We start from the raw sequence: 23,223 nt of genomic DNA, 5'->3' as shown, positions 1-23,223 counted from the left end.
CGACTCCAAACACACACCACCACCACCACCACCATACAGGATTAAAGTGATAAGTGCAACTCAGAAGATTAGATAGGAACTTTAGGGGGCAGTCCGTGAATGTCCTGGTGTGGAATCCTGATGTGGTGCTGAGGACTAATGCAACCCAAGATTGGTAGATCAAACTCACGAGCCACTCCTTGGAAACCCTATACAGGGTTAGTATGGGTCAGAACTGACTCAGTGGCACTTAACAACACATGTATGTTGATAGGGAAGAGCAACTCAGAACAAGAGGGTAAGTATAGTTGTATATCTCAAATCAATGTCACTAAATTGTACATGTAGAAATGGTTGAATTGGTATTTTGCTGTGTATATTTTCAGAGAAAACAATAAAAATGTTAAATATCTAATATGCTAAAAAATCCAATAGAAAGAACTTCCACGCTGTATTTTATATGGAGAGAAATGCAAGTAAAATCTTATGATTTCCAGTAGAAGATAGCTCATGACTCTAAATGAGCTACAAGGTAGACCTGTACATTGCTACTTAGTGTGGCTGAGATTTCAAAAGCTATAAAGCTAATCTGATAGTGTACACAAAGACCCCAGGACAGCCTCAGGTGGCTGGGTCAGGATGTGAGCCAGAGTTGCTAGAAGCTAATTTTTCAAAAGAGGCTAAAACCCCAGATTTTTATGTAAAAATGTACATTTCTTAAATGTTGACACTTCAAAATTTTAAGAACACTATGAGGGTGTTAAGGAGCTCTGGTAACGTAGTGGTTACAAATCGGGCTGCGAACCACAAGGTCAGCAGTTCGAAACTACCAGCTGCTCCATGGGAGAAAGATGAGGTATTCTGCTCTCATAAAGATTTACAGCTTCAGAAACCCTGTACAGGGTCGCTATGAGTCGGAATTTACTCCACGGCACACAGCAAGCCATGAGGGTGTTGGAGTCTTGGTGTGGTGCTGTGGGCTAATGCACTGGACTGCAAGTAGGTTTGAACCACATGGTTGGTGGTTCAATCTCACCAGCCGCTCCGCGAAAATCCTATACAGGGTCACTATGGGTCAGAACTGTCTCAACGGCACTTAATAAATGAGAGTGTGGCACTGTAAGAAATACACTGGACCACAAGGTCAATTTGAACCACAAGGTCAGCAATTTAAATTCTCAGAAACCCTATACAGGGTCACTATGAGTCAAAACGGACTTGATGGCACTTAACAACAACAATGAGGGTCTTAGAGCTGAATTCATATTGGGGCCCACAGTTTGCCTCATCCAAATAAAGGCCAGTGTCTAAAGGCTGCTTGAAGGTTTTGTTGGGCTTAATTTTCACTGTATCTAGGTGACCCTAACTTGGGAGACAGCAAATTCGGGACCAGCTGCATTCTCCTCTATTGAATACTAGGTTCCTTTCCAACCTTCATCTTACAGGAAGAGTTAAACAAAGGAGACAAATAAACAGGGTTCAGAGGAAATAGAGAAGTATCCTACAAAGAATGAGGTCTCCTTTGCATGTTGGAAAATGGCAGGGCATGGGAAGTGTGATTCATAGTTTAGGTGGAAAATAGATGCAATCCTGAATTTTAATGGTGATATGAAACTGGATGCTGAAATTAAGCTACCAATGACAACCAAGTACAGACAAATGAACAAGATGGGCAGCCCCAATATTAGCATCAGCCAGGAATTTAGATTTCTGTGGGCCTTATGCATGGTCACCCGCCACTTACTGCAACTCTCCTTGGTTTAACAAGAGTTAGTGCATATTTCAAGAAGTTATTCTTATTTTTTGAGACTTCTAGCAAGATCACAGAATAGGCAAATGAACTCCCTATACTCTGTACAACAAAGACACAAGAAATCAAATGAACCAGATACAGATGATGATCTTGAAACCCCAAAAAGCAAAGGAAGGGATGAAGAAGTGATTGAACACTGATGAGAAGAAGAAACTTAACAAAAACAGCAAACAACGAGACAAACAGAACAGTGAATAGTCAACTGACCTAACATATTTTGATCAGAGCAGTAAGTTAATAATGGGCTCCAATCATCCAGGATTGCCTCAGTGTCCACACTGGCAGCTGGTGGTCAGAAAGCAACTGTACCCACACTGCCCAACCACACCCTCGGATCCCGCAGCCCGAATGCACTGAATGAGGACCACAACGTGCTCCTGCATCACCTGATCAAAGATCAACACCAGTCCAACTTGTTCTCAATTGTTCCTCACAAACAGCAAACAGAGAACGGAACACACTTCATGGAAAAATGGAATTCAAAGATAAAAATAAAAAAAAAATACAAACTTTATTTCTCACCATAAGCTCGATCAAGTTCAAGACGCCTGTAAGCAACGATGCAAGCCATTTAGTCTGTTTCTAAAGAACTGGAGGTCCTGGGAGTTTAGCGATGTTAATGCAATCTATTTTATATTATTAATTGAAGAAAAATGGGTTTCCTTTAAATATATATTTTTTTAAGATTGAGAAAGAGAAGTCAGAAGGAGCCAAATCAGAATTATAAGGTGATGCCTAAATATTTTCCATGGAAATTCTTGCAAAAGTGCCCTTTTTTGATGAAAAGAATGATCAGGAGCATTGTTGTGGTGGATAAGGAGTCTTCTAGTGAAGGTTTTCCACACATTTTTTTTTCTGCCACAGATTTGGTTAATTTTCTTAAAACATTCTCTGAATAAGCAGATGCTATGGTTCTGAAGTCAAGAGATCAAATGATGGATTGCATTAAGCAAATCTGCTGCACAAGACCTTTTTAAAGTGTTGAAGAGCAAAGATGTCAGCTTGAGGACTAAGGTGCACCTGACCCAAGCCATGGTATTTTCAATAATCTCATATGTATGCGAAAGCTGGAGAGTGAATAAGGAAGACCATAAAAGAATTGATACATTTGAGTGATGGTATTGAAGGAGACTTTTGACAGTGCCATGGGCTGCCAAAAGAACCAATAGATCCATTTTGGAAGAACTGCAACTAGAGTGCTCTTTAGAGGCCAAGATAGCCAAACTTTGTCTCCCATACTTTGGACATATTGTCAGGAGGGAATAGTCTCTGGAGAAGGATATCATGTTTGGTAAGGTGGAGGGTCAGAGAAAGAGAGGAAGACCCCCAACGAGATGGATTGGTCAAGTGGCAGCATCGATGGACTCAAGCATGGCAACAATAGTGAGGTTGGCCCAGGATCAGGCAGTGTTTTGTTCTGCTGTGCATAAGGTTGCTATGAGACGGTACTGACTTGATGGTACCTAACAACAACTGCAATCGTTCTTTGGTCCTCCAGAAAGTCAACAAGCAAAATGCCTTGAGCATCTCAAAAACTGTTGACATGATCTTTGCTCTTAACCAGTCTACTTTTGCATTGACTGGACTACTTCTGCCTTTTGGTAACCATTGCTTTGATTGGGTTTTGTCTTCAGAATCATCCTGAAAAACCCATGTTTCATCTCCTGTTACTATTCTTTCAAAAAATGTTTCAGAATCTTAATCCTTATTGTTTAAATCGTCCATTGAAATCTCTGCTCTACTTTGCAGCTGATCTCAGCACAATTTTTTTGTTTTGTTTTGTTTTTTGCTATCTCCCTGGTTTCTTTATTTAAGAACAAAACTATGAGTGATGAGGGATAAAATGAAGAGCATCAATGAATTTCAACTTCCCTTGAACCAGTTACCCCCCAAATCTCCTGCCCCCACCCTTTGTGCTCCCAATTCCTTCCTTCCTTTAGCGGAGGAAGAACTTAACCCCAGAAGCTCTGGTACAAAGCCCAGGGTCCTGTCTCCCCAGCCTCTCCCCTTTCCTCTGCCACCTATTCCTGGGAAGGGCAGGAACCTCAGTTTGAAGGCATGGGAGAACCCAGAGGGGTGACCTGGACAGAGGGGAAGCCTGCCCCCTCAGAGAAAGAGACTGAGGAGTACACAGTAGTAAAGTGAGGGCCTCCATAGCCTGCGGTACCAAAATGGGGCCCTGGTACCCCTGGGAAAGGAGACCCAGCAGCCTCAAAATCCTCTCGGAAGGAGTAGTCACTGCTGGATCGTTGGCCGTTCTGACACCAGTTACAGAACCACACTCGGACCACGTCCTTCTCAAGCCCAAGCTGCTGGATGATGTGGCTGATCTGCTGCAGTGAAGGTTTGGGACCTGCAGAAACAGGTTCTCTAGACTGCCTCTCACTGGGTTCTCAATGCTTATCCTCTTCTGTCTTTCCTGCCTGATGTAGGAGGCTCTCTGTTTTGCATATCTCCTGGACGTTTTCATTGTTGTCTGCCTCCTCCATCCACTTCTGTAACAGGGGCCTCTCAGCTTACACATAGTTTTGAAGCTGAGCTGAAGAGCCTCAAAACTGGCAGATAGTTGTTTGGCTGAACACCTTCCCAAAGAGAACTCCTAGGGTGAGCCCCACATCGGCCTGGTTATACCCCAGGGTGATCCTCTTTTATTTTAACAGTTTAGCACACTGCTGCAGGGCTTCCTGTCTTGTTCTGATGTCCTGGGATTCCTCATGGTTCTCTTCCATCTTCTCTATGTTCAGCTTCAGGGCAGCAGGTGGGGCAGCTCCAGGCTTCTCGGAGTTTGTCTCAATCCAAGTCCCTTCCTCACCCTCAGATTGAGGGGTCTCTGGGCCACCTTGGAGCAGCAGTTCCACACCAACCTGAGGTCCACAATATGACATGCCTCCACAGAAATTGTACTGCGAGGGGCACTGGGGAATGCCCCACATCTCACCACCCGGTCCAACCCCTGGCCCAATTCCTGGCCCACCGGGAGTGCCTTGGAAGCTCAGCCAGGTCTGAGGGTCAGTCCAGCCTGACTCTGGCCCTGACCCTCCAGGCCCTTCACCTCCACCACCTGGTGGGGGTGAGAAGGCAAAGTTGGCAGTCAGGTGTCCCGCCATGGGGAAGAAAGGCACTCCAAGCCTGGGGCCTGGTGAAAGAAGAACTCTCCAAGGAACTGTCTCAGTGCAACAGTTTTGACACATACTGAGTGGATAGTTTGTTCAACTGTAAGCAGAACCAACTGAGATGTCTATGGTGGCTATTAAGGAGCTCTGGTGGTGTATGGGTTATGTGTTAGGCTGTTAACCACAAGGTCAGCAGTATGAGTACACCAGATACTCTGCAGGAGAAAGATGAGGCTATCTGCCTCCATAAAGATTTACAGCATTGGAAACCCTATGCAGGTTCTGTGATTGAGAACCATGTTAACAGCACACAACCACCACCACCACCACCGTAGTGACGATTGCTTCTGTTGTTAATCGTCAGTCCTTTTCAATTCGGACACAAACAAGATTAAAGTTTTCTGAGTAGTTGACTTGGATGGCCTGCTGCTAAGGACTTCATCTGTAACATAATCTTGCCCCTTCTCCAAGGGAGTTATTTATTTGTAAACTGCTGTTTTCTATGCTGCATTATCCCCATAAGCTTTTCATAAAGCATTAATGACTTCATCTTTCTTCCAACCACGTGTATACATAAATTGATGTTTGTTCGACTTCAATTTTAGCAGAATTCATGTTGCTTTGACAGGGGATCTTTTCAAATGAATGCTTTATCCTTCTAAGTGCCTCGAAACAGAGCCTGTTTGGGCATGGTAAAACAAGTTAGTAGGGGTTTATTTTGGTGCAGAAAAAAAAAAAAAAGAAATCCATGTATAGTTTTTCATAATACATATTTTCCATGAACTTTTTGAAGACTCCTCATAGTATATAGCATGTTGTTGTTGTTGTTATTGAGTGCCGAGGAGTTGGTTCCGACCCATAGCAACCCTGTATAGGGTTTCCAAGGAGCAACTGACGAGCTTGAACTGCCAATCTTACAGTATATGTTGTTGTTTTATGCTGTGGAGTTGGTTCCGACTCCACGAGATCCTGTACAGGGTTTCCGAGGCTTTATGGGTGTAGAAAGCCTCATCTTTCTCCTGCGGAACAGCTGGTAGTTTTGAACTACTGACCTTGAGATTAGCAGCCTGATTCGTAACCATGACGATAGCATAATCCAAAGCAAAAGCCCACTGCCATTAAGTCAAGATTGACTTGTAATGACCATATACAGGGTTTCGAAGACTTTATATCTTTACAGGAGCATTGTAAAGGCAGATAACCTTATCTTTCTCCTGAGGAGTGGCTGGTGGGTTTGAACCACTAACCTTGTGGTCAGCGGTCCAGCAACTTACCTGTAATTCCTACAGGGGGTACATTTTTAAAAAACTTCTTAGTCATAACCAGATACCTTGAGGGAGTAAGTCACTGAGCCTGGAGGCTCAAATCATAGTCTTGGGGATCATTAAGGTTATGGGTACAATATGTTGTTGTCATGTGCTGTGGAGTCAGTTCCGATTCATAGGGACCCTGTACACGGTTTCCGAGGCTGTAAATCTTTACGGGAGCAGAAAGCCTTATCTTTCTCCCGCGGAACAGCTGATAGTTTCGAACTGCTGGCCTTGCGGTTCGCAGCCCAATTCGTAACCACTACGCTACCAGGGTTCCTTATTGGTACAATATAATCTACACATCAACTGTTCTGCATTCCACTCTGGTGGATAGCAACTGAAAATGATTAATCCAAAGGACTAACAGATCATGCATGCCTCAGTCTCCATGACCTTGAGACTAGACGAACTAGAAGGTTCTGAACAAAGTGGTAGAAAAATGTGAAACAAAACTCAAACTCATGGAACAACCAGGCTTTTTAGTGGAATAAAGACTGGTAGAACCATCAAGATTAAGACCCTTAGTCACCCTTCAGGCCTAGACTGAACTCACCCTTGTGGCTCAATTTTTAGACAAAAATAGGTCTATGACATACATGAACAATAACACTAGGGAGGTATTCATTTCTTAGAAAGATCACCTATTCAAGATCAAAAGGGCTGCATTTTGCAAAGGAGGAGTGCAGCAGGCAGGAAGGGTTAGGAAAGAAGGAATAAAGAAAGTAGGAAACAGGGTTGGAGTGGGATGAGTGATGTTACATTGTGGGGCTTACATTCAAAGATGGGAAACAAAATTATGTATGGATTGTTGAATGAAAAATGGATTTGCTTTGTAAAACATCATCCAATTCACAATATAAAGTTTAAAAAACATTGTCTCCTTATTTTAGAATGCCTAAGTAATAAAGCGTAGTGGTTACGAATCGGGCTGTGAACCGCAAGGTCAGCAGTTCGAAACTACCAGCTGTTCGGTGGGAGAAAGACGAGGCTTTCTGCTCCCGTAAAGATTTACAGCCTCGGAAACCCTGTACTGGCTCACTACGAGTCAGAACCGACTCCATGGCACATAACAACAGCAAATAATAAAGATTCTCTTCTGTCATTTTGCTCCTGGCTCTTACCATGCCAGGTTTATATCCATCTCAGCTGCCAGCGCTTGTGTGTCTTACATGAGGCTGTGGGACAGACCTGCTCCTACCTTCTCCTGCTTGCCTGGCCTGCCCTCCTCACATCCTGCCTCATTTCAAGAAGCAGTGACATTGAGATAGAGACACAAACATAGCAGCTTGTATAAGGCAAGATGTTCTATATTTTTAGATAAATGAATATAACAAAGCTACCTAGTTTATCTTCAAGATGACTGAATGCAAGTCAGTTTAATTAAGGCAACTTTATTTGCAGTCAAATCATAAGCACTAACTACCACATATTCATCAAACTTGTGACAGCAATGATGCTGTATTGTGCCCAACTTAACTTGGTTTTGCTGTTTTGTGGTTTTAACTTATATCTCTCATTTTTTCATAGATGACAATTAAAGGCCTAGGAAAGCTGAATTTCTGTCTTAAGAACTAAGTTTGGACCAGGAATGAGAGGAGAATTCACTGGGAACCTCTGTGAAAACAAGGCTTCATGCATCAGGTCCCTGGGGAGAAACGAGGTTCCTGTGTAAATAGACCTGAAAGACCAGAATCCAGGGAGTAACTTAATCTTGTCTCTAGGGTCACACAGAATCCCAAGAACAACCTTCTGCAGGGTGAAAACTCCTGCCCACCATCATGTAGCTGGGCTTGAATGATCTGTTTCCAGATGCTCTGCTCCCATTCAAGAAGAGAGGCCCTGTTCCTACACAGGGGCTGCACCTTTGGATCCAGCTGGTTTGTGCCCCCCAAACTAGGGGTGCATAAATTTCCTGACTGGAACCAGGAGGAAAGACACTTACTGATGGAAAACAGATGGTGGTCTCTTTTCCCTCATCCCTACAAACAAAGTTCAGCCTCTGACTGACCCTGCAGGGCAGATTGAAGTAACCATGTAACTGGCTCTAGATACCTCAGAAAACTTTGCATGATGCTGAGCCCACCACTGGTGACCCCAGTAGCAGGAGCATTGGGTGATAACTCAAACTGGGTTACCTGGATGTTGTGGGCTTGCAGCAGGTGGAAGAATTTACTGAGTATATGCTGAGATGCCCAGGCACATCACAAGGGTTAAAGACACCTCATGCCACTGTGCTGTATCCATTGATTCAAATACTGGACTGCGTCATGTAATATAATATTAAACAGCTTTATTGTAGTATGGAAATACCTGCAGGGGGGATGTGCCATCGACAGCAGAGCCTCCTGCAGGGAAGACATGCTGCCGCAGGCAGCATATCTTTCCTCTTCCTGTTCACAGTCTAAGGGTATATTTATTTTTTAAAGTTTTTGTGAATTGAATGATAATTTATATGGGAGAACATCGGCTTTACATTCATCTTATCGTATTTCGTTTCATTGCAATGATTACAATCATTTCCATGCATCATCATTCAACAGCATTTGCTTCCTTTCTCTCTGGGTTTTTTTTTTTTGGATGTACACCGAAGCACTCAGGAATATATAACCACTAAACCAACCAAAGGGCATACCCTGCAAGCCTGCTCCCTGACCGCCAGCACACAACCCCTCTCCTTCCTTGAGAGTAGAGTCCCCAGTCATTCCATCTCTCTATGTCATTGTCTCTATCTCCATCTCTGGCATGCTGCTGCTCTGGATAGGGTCACACATTCCATTCTTCTCCCTTGATGGCCCCAGGGTCCTCTGCTCCTGGACTGCAAGATCAACCACTCCCCTCCATTTGCTACAAAATGTTCTACCTTTACATTTGCAAAATTCACAATCAGTCCTGATAGCAATGGTTCACTGTTGAACCACAAGAGTCTTATCCCCATCTCCTAAGGGTTTTTTAAGTGAGAAATTAAGCTGTAGAGGCAGTTCTGCTAGATTTTTTTTAAAGGGCAGGTTTTCCTGTTTACACATTTCTGTTTCTGCGTACTGTTCCCTTGTTTTTGTTTTCTCATGCTACATGTCCATCTGGCTTCCATGATGAAGTAAAAAATTTCAAAATGGATTCTGTTGCAAAGATGTCTACCTTTCTGTCAGGATCATAGTTTGAGAACTAGGTCTGCCCTTGTGGTCCCATTTTGGGGTTATCCGGTGATGTTTTGTGCCTGTGCCAAACACTGGTTCAGGGGGAAGTGAATGGGTAGCTTGAAATAGCTGAATGTTAACAAACTCCACTAGATAGCTGAATAGGGAGGGAGGGTTAATAAACCCACTGGGTTCCAGATGCACAAGGACATAGTTTTCTTATTTTGCCTATATCCACCCTACCTGTTCTTTGTATTTGGAAGTTTTATGGTTCAACTGATTTTTCTGCCATTAATTTCCTCCTGAATCCTTATTTTAACACCCTAACATTTTCTAGTCAGTTTCCAAAATAAAATTAAATTTGCTCTGAAAAGCAGCTCTATGTGTTCAACCTAAGTTATTTGTTTTTTCAAAGTACTGTAATATTATAGTTCTCATTTTCATGCTGGATTGAATCTTGACATTAAGCTTAAATAGATTATTTTTTGTCTATGGCATTATATTGCCCAAGTAGGGCTAAATTGTTATGAAAACTCATTGAAACCAAATAGTCCTGAAAATTGCCCACACTGAAAACGTGGTTTACGATATATATTCCATGTGCAGGTTTGTCACTGGAGATTGCATATGTAAAAATGTCCCTTTGAGCTGTTTCCTTTTGTGATGCATCTTTTCCCAGATGCTGATGCATATCAAAGCCAGTTTCCAACAGATGAGTGCAGGTCCATCTTGAAAACATCATTCAGCCAGCCAAACTTTCTATAAATATTGTGCATGTTAAATTGCACAGATTATTTACTAAATGTGAAAAAGTTGTCAATGCCCTGAGAAGAATGTTTACTTTGTTAAAGACCCAAGCAAAGACTCCAAAAGTTAGGATGGCGGTAAGTATAGAGAAGTGCGTTCTGACTCATAGTGATCCTTTATAGGGTTTCCAAGGAGCTGCTGGTAAGTTTGAACTTCTGACTTTGCGGTTAGGGGTCCAGGGCTTATCCTACAGTACCACATTAGAACCCCAAAAGTTAGGATAGCTTTTGAAAAATAAAAGCCCCAAATCTTGAGTAAACATAATCGAACAATTTCTTCCTTTTCATTTCCTTCTCTGTGGGGGCCGGCCTGCAAGTATGGTGTTTGCTTTTTCACTCCCTGCACCAGAAATTGTTGTTTACAGAGTGTCTGCTATACACCAGTCCCTACATGAGTCACTTTACAGCTGTTGTTGTTGTTATTAAGTGCTGTCAAGTTAGTTTCAATCCATAATGACCCTGTATAGAGTTTCTGAGGAGTGGCTGGTGAGCTTGAATTGCCAACCTTGTGGTTCAAACCAACTTTGCAGTCCAGCACATTAACCACAGCGCTACACCAGGACTCCATTATAGCTGCTAGCTAATTTAAGTTAATCCTCACAGTTGCACAGTGACATTATTACTGTTATTCTCCCCACTTTACAGACAAGAAAACAGAGATTCCAAAGGTTGAAGATAGATCGCAGTCACCAAGTTAGTAAATGGCAGGGTTGAGGTGAGAAGCCTATCTTTCTAGACCTGGGTTTAGTTGGTCTCTAGGCTCTGCAGTCTCCTGTTGGGGTTGTTGTTGTTAAGTGCTATCAAGTTGTTAAGTGCTATACTCATTGTTAATATGTTGTTAAGTGCCATTGAGTCAGATCCTGTATAGAGTTTTGGAGGAGAGTCTGGTGAGTTTGAATTGCTGATCTTTTATTTCAAACCAACCTTTTGGACCAGTACTTTATCTTACAGTGCCACACCAGAACTCCTCATAGTGATCCTTTACAGGGTTTCTGAGGAGCAGTTGGTGAATTTGAACCACCGATCTTGCTGTTAAGAGTCCAGTGCTTATCCTTCCAGTGCCACACCAGGACTCCTCCTGTTGGGGTCGTTGTTGTTGTTGTTAAGTACCGTGGAGTCAGTTCCGACTCATAGTAACCCTATACAGGGTTTCCGAGGCTATAAATCTTTACGGGAGCTGAACGCCTCATCTTTCTCCCACAGAACAGCTAGTAGTTTCGAACTGCTGACCTTGAGGTTAGCAGCTCGACTCCTAACCACTACGCTACCAGAGCTCCTTTCCTATAGGGGCAGAAGCTTGCATTTATCACAGGCTCTGTTCTAAGTGCTTTACAGGAATTTGCTCATTTAATCTTAACAAAACTCCATGAGATTTGACATTTAATTATCCACAGAGAGGTTCAGTAATATATCAGTGGCCATAATAGCTCGTATATGGTAAAGCAAATTTTGAATGTGATGTAGATGTATTATGTCCTTTCAAAGACCTTCCCTGCCCTCCTCCTGGCTCCCCATCCCAACTTTGAGAACCATATCCCTGAGGGATCAATGCAACCCCTCTGTGCAGCAAAGTTAATTTTAGCAATAAGCATGTAGGGACTAACATTAATGATTCTTCTTTATTTGGTTTGAGTTTTAAAATAAACATTTAAATTTTAATTATAAAAATATTTGTTGTTGTTGTTGTTAAGTGCCACTGAGTCAGTTCCAATCCATAGCGACCCTGTATAGTGTTTCTGAGAAGTGGCTGCTGAGTTTGAATGGCCGACCTTGTGGTTCAAACCAATCTAGCAATCTAGCACATTAACCCACAGCACCACACCAAGACTCCAAAAATGTTGTTTGGATTCAGTTAAATATAAATTTAAATTTGCAAGCCTCAAACAAAAATATTACCTCTCCTAGTTCCCACTTTACTTCATTGTATGCAAAAACTTGAAGTGATCACATAGGGTGACAAAGCTGAGGGACTCAAGTTCAATTCCATCATACTGCCATTTTTGTTTGGGGTTTTCCTGATGATCTTTCTTTGAAGATGTATTGCTGTAGCTATTCCAGGCTCGTCTGCTTGTCCTTTCTAGTGGGAATATCCCACCTCAGAAGGTTCTGGATGGGGCTCAGGATGTAGCTAACTTTTAACCCTTTTTTATTTGTACTTTAAATTATATGCAGATGTTTCATCTATTATTATCTGGTCTGGCCCTGTGGAAAGCATAGCTTATCCTCTCTGGGATACCTAACCTTCACCTCAGATTACAGCATTTCCTGCTCCCTGGGTCACAGTTAGGGAACATAGTTCCCTTTGAAAAATCATCCTTCACTTAGCAAAACAAAGGCAATGATAGCCCTGTGACAATCCTGCTTCTATCTGCAGCTGTCCCTGCTCCCAGAGTCTGCCTTCAGATTTGTTCATAATGCCCTACACTTGTGTCTTCACCTCCGTTGGAGGAACACTGAGCTTATATTGGGTGCTCAGTGTATGAGGGGGCTTCAAAATGTTCATGAATGAACGGAATTAAAAGATAATGAAACACGTCCATTTTTTTTTTGAACTTTTGAAGCCCCCTCATATTTCCTTGAGTGGTGATCACAGAGAATGGGCTGACTCACTGTGCACATGCCCTTTTGTGTGCAGTGAGAATTCATTGTGCTTCCCAGACCCTACTTCATTCGATTGTTAGCTCAGGGGACAAAAAGAGCAAATTCAGATGCTTGAATAATCCACAAACCCATCAGTCTGCTGCGGGAGAGCTGAGAGGTTAAACTGTCCCATATGTGGTACTTCAAAGGTCTATTCCCAGCACAGTGTGAAGTAGACTTCTTCAGTTATCTAAAGAGAAAATTCAGAACACTCCCTGAGATTCCAGATTGCAATTAGAGGTATAGGCAGTGTGCAGGGCTATGACCACGTTGTTAAGCATTTGATCCTTTTTCAACATTTGAAATGGCTTCTGTCCAAATATGTGCCAAGAAAAAGTCTTTCAGGCACACATACTTTAACATTCTCCTTAAAGAGGTCTGATACAATCTGCACTCTAAGTAAAACACAGCAAATCATCGTAAGGAGGGAACTTGCAGAGGGGGATTTCTTCAAAGTGTGGCATACAAAATATTCTAAACCTTTAGTCAAACTCAGCCAAATTCCATTTTTCTGGTAATACTTTCTTCCTCAGTCCTCAGGACTCCCCTGCCATTTCTGTCATGAAGCCTACCTTTGCAGGCAGAAAGTTGTTGTTTTAGGCGCTGTTAAGTAGTTTCCTACTGATAGCAACCCTATGTACAACAAACAGAACCAAACACCGCCCAGTCCTGTACCATCCTCACAATTGTTGCCATGCTTGAGCCCATTACTGTGGCCACTGTGCCAATTCATCTCATTGGGTGTCTCCCTCTTTTTTGCTGACAGCCCACTTTACCAAGCATGATGTCCTTCTCCAATGACTAGGCCTTCCTGATAATATGTCCAAAGTATAAGAGACTAAGTCTGGTCATCTTGCTTTCTAAGGAGTTTCTAAGGTTGTATTTCTTCCAAGACAGATATTTTTTACTTTTGGCAGCCCACAATGCTTTTAAAATTATTCTCTAACATCATAGCTCAATTCTATATGTTGTTGTTGTTAGGTGTCATCGTGTTAGTACCAACTTATGGAGACCTTATGCACAAGAGAACGAAACACTGCCCAGACCTGGGCCAGCCTCACAAACAACGTGGAGTTTCATTCTGTACTGCTGTCCATGGTGTCTACTGGCTGAACTCTAAGCACTCTGACATCACCTGCTCATGAAGTCATCTGTATTGGTCTCTTCCCTTTTTCACTTCTTCTTTTGTATCAATGGCTTCCCCAAAATCTGTGCTGTCTCAGTGTCTACTTCTGGGGACCTCTAAACAATGATGGTCCACAGTAGCAAATGTGTCTATGATGGTGATTTACAGGTTTTGATGAATTGCTGAGCAGGAGGAACTTGTATGCGGCATGAGTCTTGCTCCTGGCCCTGCTGGTCACCCTTCTCCACAAAGGAACTCAGTAAGGCATGGGAGGTAGTGTACATATCCAAGGTCATCATGATATAGGCCATTTTTGTGTTATTGTTTTTTTCATGCTTTTCGTGACTCCCCCCACCTCATGATGTAATTATATGTACTATAAAAACCCTGGAAACCATGAATTTTCCTCAATTTGGCTTCACGCTCTTGAGGAGCTTGGCATTGTTTTAGACACTGAGACTTTCCCACGGCCTAGTCCTATTTAAAGACTGCCTCTCTATTTAGAGTTCACATGGACTAAAAGAAAAAAAGCCTCCAAACCTAATGGAAGAACATGAGATAGGCAGAGGAAAAACCAAGCTGCTTCTTAAAAAGGCTGAATGGGCTCATGTCTCAAGTCTCAGAGTTTGTCTTTTCTTTTTGTTTTTGCTAACCAGTGTGGAATTTTATTATGGGTTATGAAGTGAGGTCTCTCTAGTTCTGAACATTCCCAAAGTCAGTTAAGTTCCACATGGAAAAGCCAAAACCGCTTTCAACCCCTGCCTCCTATGCAGTGTTTCCACAGCCCTTGCCGGTGATTGAGCCAGCTGTCTGCCTCCTTTTATGAGCAACAATGAGGCAACAAGAGTCAGAAAACTATTCATTTCAGGAAACCACCGTATCCTGTGAGAAGTAAGAAGTATAACAGCACAGGATGCGCCTTGGGTCAGGGGGACGTGACGAGCCTGCAGCCTTTGTGTCCTCCTCTGCCCCAGAAAGGCTTTGGTCAAGTCGGTAGCTCCTGTCCGAGCACAGCCAGGAGCCCAGATAGGGGCTGAATGGCCATCTCCACTGGCATGTCTTTGATCCTGCTACCGCTGCTGCTCCTGGGTCGGCCTGGAACTGGGGCCGAGGCAGAGACTTTAGGTGAGGCTGTGGTGTGTGCTGGGGATGCCTGTTATACAGCTTACTGGGGCAAGCTGAGTGCGGATGAGGCCCAGCTCAACTGCAGTGCTAATGGAGGCAACCTGGCCACAGTGAGAAATGCAGAGGAGGCACGGTACATCCAGGAGGTCCTAGTCCAGCTTCTGCAGCCGGAGGTACAGCTAACTGCGCGCATGGGCAAGTTCTGGATTGGGTTGCAGCGCGAGAAGAGCAAGTGCCTGGATCCCAGCCTGCCCCTGAAGGGCTTCAGCTGGATTGGTGGTGGCGGGGGGAACACACACTACTCTAACTGGCACAAAGAGCTCAAGAACACGTGCGTCTCCAAGCGATGTGTCTCCCTGATGCTTGACCTGTCCTTGCCACACCTCACCAACCAGCTCCCCAAGTGGTCTGAGGGCCCCTGCGGAAGCCATGGCTCCCCAGGAAGCAACATCGAGGGCTTCGTCTGCAAGTTCAGTTTCAAAGGCATGTGCCAGCCCTTAGCCCTGGGAGGTCCAGGCCAGGTTACCTACACCACTCCCTTCCGGGCCACCAGCTCCTCCCTGGAGGCCGTGCCCTTTGCCTCAGTGGCCTCCGTGGTGTGTGACGATATGGATACACAGAAGAGTCATTATTTTCTGTGCAAGGAGAAAGGTGCTGATGTGTTCAACTGGGGCACCTCGGGTCCCCTCTGTGTCAGCTCCAAGCTGGGCTGTAGCTTCAACAATGGAGGCTGCCAACAGGACTGCTTCGAGGGGGGTGATGGTTCCTTCCGCTGTGGCTGCCGGCCGGGGTTCCGGCTGCTGGACGACCTGGTGACCTGTACCTCCCGAAACCCCTGCAGCTCCAACCCCTGCAAAGGGGTGGCCACATGCGAGCCCGGGTCTCTGGGAGAAAGTTATAAATGCCGCTGCCCACTAGGTTACCAGTTGGACCTGAGTGAGCTGGACTGTAGTGATGTGGATGAGTGCCAGGCCTCACCTTGTGCCCAGGAGTGCATCAACACCCTTGGGAGCTTCCACTGTGTCTGCTGGGTGGGCTATGAGCCTGAGGAGGGGACCTGTCGGGACTTGGATGAGTGTGCCCCAGACCGAAACCCCTGCGCACAGGCCTGCACCAACACCGATGGCTCCTTCCACTGCTCCTGCGAGAAGGGCTACGTATTGGCTGGAGAGGATGGCACCCAGTGCCAGGATGTGGATGAGTGCACAGGCCCAGAGGCCAGTCCTTGTGAAGGCCTGTGCTTCAATATCCCAGGCTCCTTCCACTGCGGATGCCTACCAGGCTGGGAGCTGTCCCCCGATGGTGTATCCTGTACCCTCAATCATACATCCTCTGGATCAAGGTCAAGGGGGCCTGCACTGCAGGAAGAAGACCATGGGACCACTGCCCCATCTACAATAACATCCAATCCCCCCAAGAGCCCTGAGGCCATCTATGAAGAGGCAGCCATCACAGAGAGACCCTTTCTACATTCCAACACCCTTATCACCCATGCTCCAACCAAGGCCCTGACCTCCAGTGGGCCCCCTGACATCAGGGTGGAGTCCAGCACCAGCCACCCCACCGCCACTGGCCATGCAGAGGATTCTGTGGCCAAGCAAATGGAAGACACCAACGATGGACAGAAGCTGCTTCTATTCTACATCCTGGGCACTGTGGTGGCCATCTTACTCCTTCTGGCTTTAGCCCTAGTGCTACTAGTCTATCGCAAGCGGAAAGCAAAAAAGGCTCTGAAAAAGGAGAAAAAAAACCCCAATGCAGCTGACAGTTACTCTTGGGTTCCTGAGCGAGGAGAGTGCAGGGCCGTGGAGAATCAATACAGGTAAGAGAGTCCTAATAGAAAGTGGGAGAGCCCATGGGTAAGGGTGAAGAAGGAGATGGGTGGATAGCACAAACCAAGAATAGGGCCAAGACCAACAATATCATCTACACTGGATATTGAAAAGTAAATCCCTGTTAGGCAATCTGGAGGCACTTCTGAGCATAATCTGATGAGTGTTCATCTACAATAGGTACATTCTGTGGGTCTAGATGTACACATGGCAAGAAGCCAGGGATTTCCAATCTGTCATTTTTTTGTTTTCCATAGTCCAACGCCTGGGACAGACTGTTGACAGGAGATGATCCCAGACCCTTTCAGTTTCTGATGACTGCCACCATCCTCAGATCCTGAAACACGCCGTCGAAGCAGGGATCTCATCCTTTCCAAAGATTGGACTGGAGTCTTAACAAACAGTTGCAAACCATCTCCTTAAAAGACTGTCAACTTGGGAATTAGCAGGAATTTTCTACGTGTGTAGTATCCCTAAAGTGGAAGCTATATGGTAGGCTGATACTTAGGGAATTGTGTGGATTTTAAAAGTACTCACTCATTCTCCCTTTTCAAACTCAGATGTGATTTTTCACATTGATTCTGGATCAAGACCGGTGCTAAACAGGGCTCCCTTCCTTTGTGCTTCCATTCTGTTTACCTTCGTCACCTGAAGAAGAAAAAGCAGTCTGTTAGAATTGAAATGTGTTCCTCTTAGTAGAAGAGAAACTAGGTCATTAATTGTCAGTTATAGTAGAAGGCTTTTTATATTTTGGTTTTCTTTTATCAAAGAGAAAATATGCAGGATTGGAAAGTTTTCTATACATTTACTTTCTTGCATCTACTGTGCCAAGTCCTCTTGAGTTCTGTATTATGTAAATCCCCCCGAATGATCAGAAGTAAAATTAATTGCATAGGGTGCAAGGAGGCAGAGAGTTTAGAAATCTTCAGTTTCCAATAGTCTTGGGTTTATTTGCAAGTGAAGTTTGGAGGGAAAAAACGAGAAAGTTTGTTTGAAGTGAGCTAAAAGTATTTTTGGAAATGTAACCTAAAGGGCTAGAGAGAGGAGGCAGGAGTTTTTTGTTTTTTTTTTTTAAGTCAGTCATGTGAATGCACTGATGTTAATGCACATTCAGCCACTGGTGTGATGAATGCCTAGTAGAAACAAATCCACAAGCAGCTTGTCTCAGAGCCAGTTCAGGTACCTAGAAACCTCTGAAACTTCCCATTTCCACTCCATAATGCTCTGAACCGAAATGCTGTCATTCTGATTGTTTAGTAAAGGATTTATGGTATGTGTAATGTACTGTGTTTGGAAAACTGTCAAAATACAGCATTTCAGTCTAGTACATCCTAAGAATATTGAATCCTGATTTAAGAGTGTAAGATACTATAGAGTTAGGGACTGGTCGTGTGGATTGCCATTTACAGTATTGCTTAGGGGGTTTTCATCCTTTTATTTTAAAAAGGAGTGGGGGAGAGGAGAAAAAGGTTAAAATATTTGTAAACACAAAAGCTGTCCAAAGCGATTTCAACTTCTATCCTCCCTTGTAAGTGTACACCTGCATGCGTATACTCGCTCCTATGACATGTGGTCCTCAACTCTCTTGCTGCCGTGTTGCCAGCTGAAATACTATTATAAAGCAACCTCTAGAGTCACGGAAGTTCAGAGCGTGAGAAGTGCCAAGCAGCAATTGGAGTCTCTAGATACCTGAGGGCTTTTTGCTGATATCCTGTCAGAGAATGTGCAGAGAGAAAGGGTCTCTTTCCAAGAACTGTAAAGTTTGTGCCTCAGTACAGAGTCTCTCTAATGATTCTAGTTTTGCCATAGAAACACATGCCTCCTGGAGGTAGACACCATGAGAGAGTTGAATAGCTCTTCAGGAACATGACCTTTGGTCATGGAGGTTGTGTGTCGCAGAGTCGATTCCAACTCATAGGGACCCTGTATAAGCTGTACTTTTTTACAGGAGCGGGAAACCTCATCTTTATCTTATGGAGTGACTGGTAGATTCAAACTACTGACCTTGCAGCTAGTAGCCTAACTCAAAATCCACTACCCTACCAGGGCTCCTTACATGACCTTTAGGCTCAAGAAATGTTCTTTGGACAATTTTGAAATACAGATGCCATAGCTCAGATTTTTGTTTTATTTTGTTTAAGAAAATAAAAAACTGAAAGGATGAAAAGGAAAGACTGTAGGTCTTAACAGAACTTCTGCTTATAGCATAGTGGTTATGAATTGGACTGCTAACCTCAAGGTCAGCAATTCGAAACTACCAGCTGTTCTGTGGGAGAAAGTTGAGACTTTCTGCTCCCATAAAGATTTACAGCCTCGGAAACACTGTACAAGGTTGCTGTAAGTTGGAACTGACTCCATAGCACATAACCAACCAACCAAGGGCTCCTGGTATGGTGCTGTATGATCAGCACTGGACTATGAACCACAAAGTCAGTAGTTCAAACCCACCAGTTGCTCCTCAGAAACCCTATTCAGGGTCACTATGAGTTGGAACCAACTCGATGATACTTAACAACAGCAGTAGTTTTCAGTTTAACATTGGAAAATGGAAATCACATGATTTAACGTGTAAATGAGACAGAGACTGGTAATTTGGCATGACTTAGTGGGCCCCAAACCAAAACCAAAGTCACTGCTATCAAGTTGATTTCAACTCATAGATACCCAATAGGACAGAGAAGACTTGCTCCTTAGAATTTCTGTTACTAAATCGTCACAGGAGCAGACAATCTCATCTTTTTCCAACAAAGCAACTGGTGGGTTTGAACTGCGAGTTTTGCAGTTAGTAGCCCAATTATTAACCCACAGAGCTACCAGGGCTCCATTCAGTGGGCACAGGACCCTCAAATTGAGATTTGAAGTCATGTATTAAAACCAACCATCTAAACACTTAGATGAGTTAAGGACTTGAACAGACAGTCACTGACCAGTATTTGTATGAGACTAAAAATTAATGTATACTCAATAATTTCACCTAAGCACTATTTATATTCCTATTCTTATCATTTGGGGTGACGAGAAGACACTTCTTTAAGGAATGAGAAGATCCTGTAAGGTCTGGAATATGCTGAGTTGATAAGGTGCCTATTCATTTTTTTTTTTTTATCAGTGTTCTGATTCCAGATACACCCCCAAACCCATAATCTGATCTCTGCATTATAGTTCTTCAGTGGGTGGAAATGTGCAACCTTGATTTTAACCCCAAGAGGATACTGGAGCCATTCTGTGAACCCCACATGTGGAGAAAGAGCTAATAATAACACATGTCCCACCATCTTTCCCTAACAAACGGGGTCCCTCACAGGATGGAAATCATTGGCTTGATACAAACACTTTGTTGTTATTAAGTGCCATTGAGTCAGTCCCAACTCATAGCTGTATATGAGACCCTCTATAGGGTTTCTTAGGTACAGCTGCTGAACTCGAGTTGCCAACCTTGTGGTTCATAGTGACCTTGCAGTCCAATTCATTAACCCACAGTGCCATGCCAATATTCCACAAACACTTTGTTGTTGTTGTTGTTGTTGTTGTTGTTAGGTGTGATCGAGTCAGTACCAACTCATAGCGACCCTATGCACAACAGAATGAAACACTGCCTGATCCTGGGCCAACCTCACAATTATTGCCATGCTTGAGCCCATTGATGCTGCCACTTTGCCAATCCATCTCGCTAGGGTCTTCCTCTTTTTCTCTGACCCTCCACCTTATCAAACATAATACCCTTCTCCAGTGACTGGTCCCTCCTGAAAATATGTCTGAAGTATGAGAGACTAAGTTTAGCCATCCTGGCCTCCAAGGAACACTCTGGCTCTTCTTCTTGCAACACAAATACTTTGGTCTACCTTTTATTTCTACAGTGACTTTGAGACACACAGATCTTTGTTTGGGAGCTCAGGACCAACAAGCACACGACCACTAACTGACATCATCCATTTATCAGATGGGCCAGGTTGTGGAATGCAGTAAGAGGCATTCAATCTAACCAGGAGGCTGTACAGGTTGTTCTTTCCATGCGCTGACCACTCCAATGGTATCATTAGGCCGGTCATTGAAACATGTTGTTGCCCCCAGGCAGCAGAATCACCTGGGGCTATGTGCAAAAGGAGAGGATGAGGCTTGACAATGGACTTTAGAACAATGGGGAGTTTTTTCGTTCAAAGAATTTCCCATAACTCAATAATTCTGGGAGACTCTTGGAAAAGTATAATGTGGACTAATCTACCCCTCCATCCTCCTAAAGCAAAACATTTAGAAAGGAGATGCTTCCTTGAACTGGGTACGGAAGCTAATGGTGACCATTCTGGAATTTAAGATCACAATTATTGCTTGTTTCTTTTGCTCATTTTTTGGACCAAATGTTACTTTCCTTGTGACATTAAGTGGGAGGATTACACCAGGTTCTGCTTCCTGGGGAGGCGGGAGGCAGACTGGAAGCACTGACAGGCCCTGCGAGGCCACTTCTAACACTAACGACAGAACAAAAACCTTCAGAAAAGCTGAGCTCATATTAACATCTTCTTCCCAATGATTAGGAAAAAAGGTGGACCAGAAAGTTAAACATGTATATGTATGCATAAATACGTTGTGTAGGATGAACTAAGTTGTAAATGGAACTTTTCTCTTCAACATGCGATTGTTGCTAATCTCTCTTAAATTCTTCTCATGAGTACTTGTTTAACCATGTGTGTTGGGCCTGAATTGTTAATCACTGAACAACTTTTGAAGAATATGGATATGATTGTCAGTTATCTCTGTTCCAATCCTCTCCTCCATAACTACGTCTGTGGAAACTAAGAGAATAGAGATGAGATTCGATTTAAAAAAAAATTAAACAAAACAAAGCATTTACTGAAATCAAAACAAGTCATTTTTAAAAGCAAAATAGGAAAACCTTTCCCTATTCTTTTCCTTTTTCATTTCTACATTGTTTCAGTCAGGGAAACAGGAAAGCATTGCTTTCTAGCAGCTGCAAAATGGTTTAGTGTTCTCTACATATTTCTATCACCTTGAACAATAGCCTTACTTAGCTTGGAAATCGGAGATATGATTCCTGAAAACATCTGTCCATGTTCTGGCTGTGAACTCAGTCAGTACTTAAATCTTTATGGTTTTTAGAGTTTGTCTCCCCCCAAAATAAAATAAAATAAATGAAGAGGGGTACTGGACAATAGTCCAAACTTCCCACATATTTAATATTCAAATTGCATTCCAGATTCGCAAGTCTAATAATTATTGAAATGATTTTTATTTTTTAAATGAACTGTGTTTCAGTCTGTGTTTGGAGATAGTGTCCATCTTATTTTAGAAGCTATGGAATTCCTTTCTTCTATTGTAACGCTTATCTACAAGGTAGCAAGCATTTCCTTTACCACAAACTTAGCCTGCTGTTTCCTTGGACTGAAGCTCTTTGTGCAAATTTGGCTTAAGTTTGTGTGAGGCTTTGTTCTCTGATATTAGATGTGATTGTAAATTTCAGTAATCACTCCATAAATGCCCATGAAAACGTAAATACTTTTAGTTATGTGTTTTCCAACGAATTCTGGAATTATGAGATTTCTGCACAGTTTTTATTTCCATGGGTTTTTATTTTTATGGGTTGTGGGGAGAGTAGCTTGATAATTATGCTTCTTCTTGGAGCATACATCAACTCGTGTGGAATTTCAGCCTTTTAGAAGTAGCAGCTTTATCTTCCTGCGTCCTTTCTATTACCCACCTGTTCTAATAAACATCTGTTCAAATAATACTTTGGTTGTGAACTGATTTTGATATATTTCATGACAACTCAAAATATGTGGTAGAGTCTGTATTGTGGTCATAAAATTTCCCTTTAGAAGAAGGTTTCTTTTTTTAGCCTCTTCCATCCCTGAAATCAAAATCGGTATCCATGAATTGATTCCGACTCATGGCAACCCTGTGTATGTCAGAGTTGGACTGTGCTCCACAGGGTTTTCAATGGCTGGTTTCTGAGAAGCAGTACACTAGGTTTTTCGTCCAAGGTGACCCTAAACCTAGAGCCCTTGAGGTTGGCGCAGTGCACTGCCATCCTGTATTGTAATGGTGGTGGCATACACTGTCCCTCAACATTCTGCCCATGGGAACACAGCAGGCAGAGGTGTGACAGTTCATCCAGTGTCCATAGCTGCAGAGAATCAGACCTGCTCAGAGCATCCAGACTTTGCATTCTGATCCAGGTCTTCTAATCTGTGTCTTATCTTCACAGCTTAATACCTTCCATCTTTTTAATTGTATGGGTGACACTTGGTGAAATATGTTCAGTCAGTGTGACATGAAGACACAACTCTATAATTACCACAGTACCACTCATTACCACTCTGCCAGCAAAGA

At 43.3% G+C, this 23,223-nt stretch overlaps 1 protein-coding gene and 1 pseudogene across 1 annotated transcript; one reads left to right on the top strand and one right to left on the bottom strand.

Annotated features, from left to right (window-relative positions):
• Positions 1–3,837: 3,837 nt before the first annotated feature.
• LOC102820236 lies at positions 3,838–4,899 on the bottom strand (annotated as a pseudogene).
• A 10,059-nt stretch (positions 4,900–14,958) lies between these two features.
• On the top strand, positions 14,959–17,160 carry CD93 (CD93 molecule). Its single transcript, XM_006860751.1, has 2 exons — positions 14,959–16,868; positions 17,136–17,160. The coding sequence occupies exons 1-2, from the start codon at positions 14,959–14,961 to the stop codon at positions 17,158–17,160; spliced, it is 1,935 nt and encodes a 644-aa protein (XP_006860813.1).
• The last annotated feature ends 6,063 nt before the right edge of the window (positions 17,161–23,223 follow it).

Source organism: Chrysochloris asiatica, unplaced genomic scaffold (assembly GCF_000296735.1).
Source record: "Chrysochloris asiatica unplaced genomic scaffold, ChrAsi1.0 scaffold00039, whole genome shotgun sequence".
NCBI lineage: Eukaryota > Metazoa > Chordata > Mammalia > Afrosoricida > Chrysochloridae > Chrysochloris > Chrysochloris asiatica.
This window is presented reverse-complemented; position numbering and strand designations above follow the sequence as displayed.

What these genes read in the sequence shown, in the direction of transcription:
- CD93 (XM_006860751.1), top strand. Translation starts at nt 14,959, where the DNA reads ATGGCCATCTCCACTGGCATGTCTTTGATCCTGCTACCGCTGCTGCTC. An exon ending in GCCGTGGAGAATCAATACAG is followed by an intron (nt 16,869 to 17,135) that starts GTAAGAGAGTCC and finishes TGTTTTCCATAG; the next exon opens with TCCAACGCCTGGGACAGACT.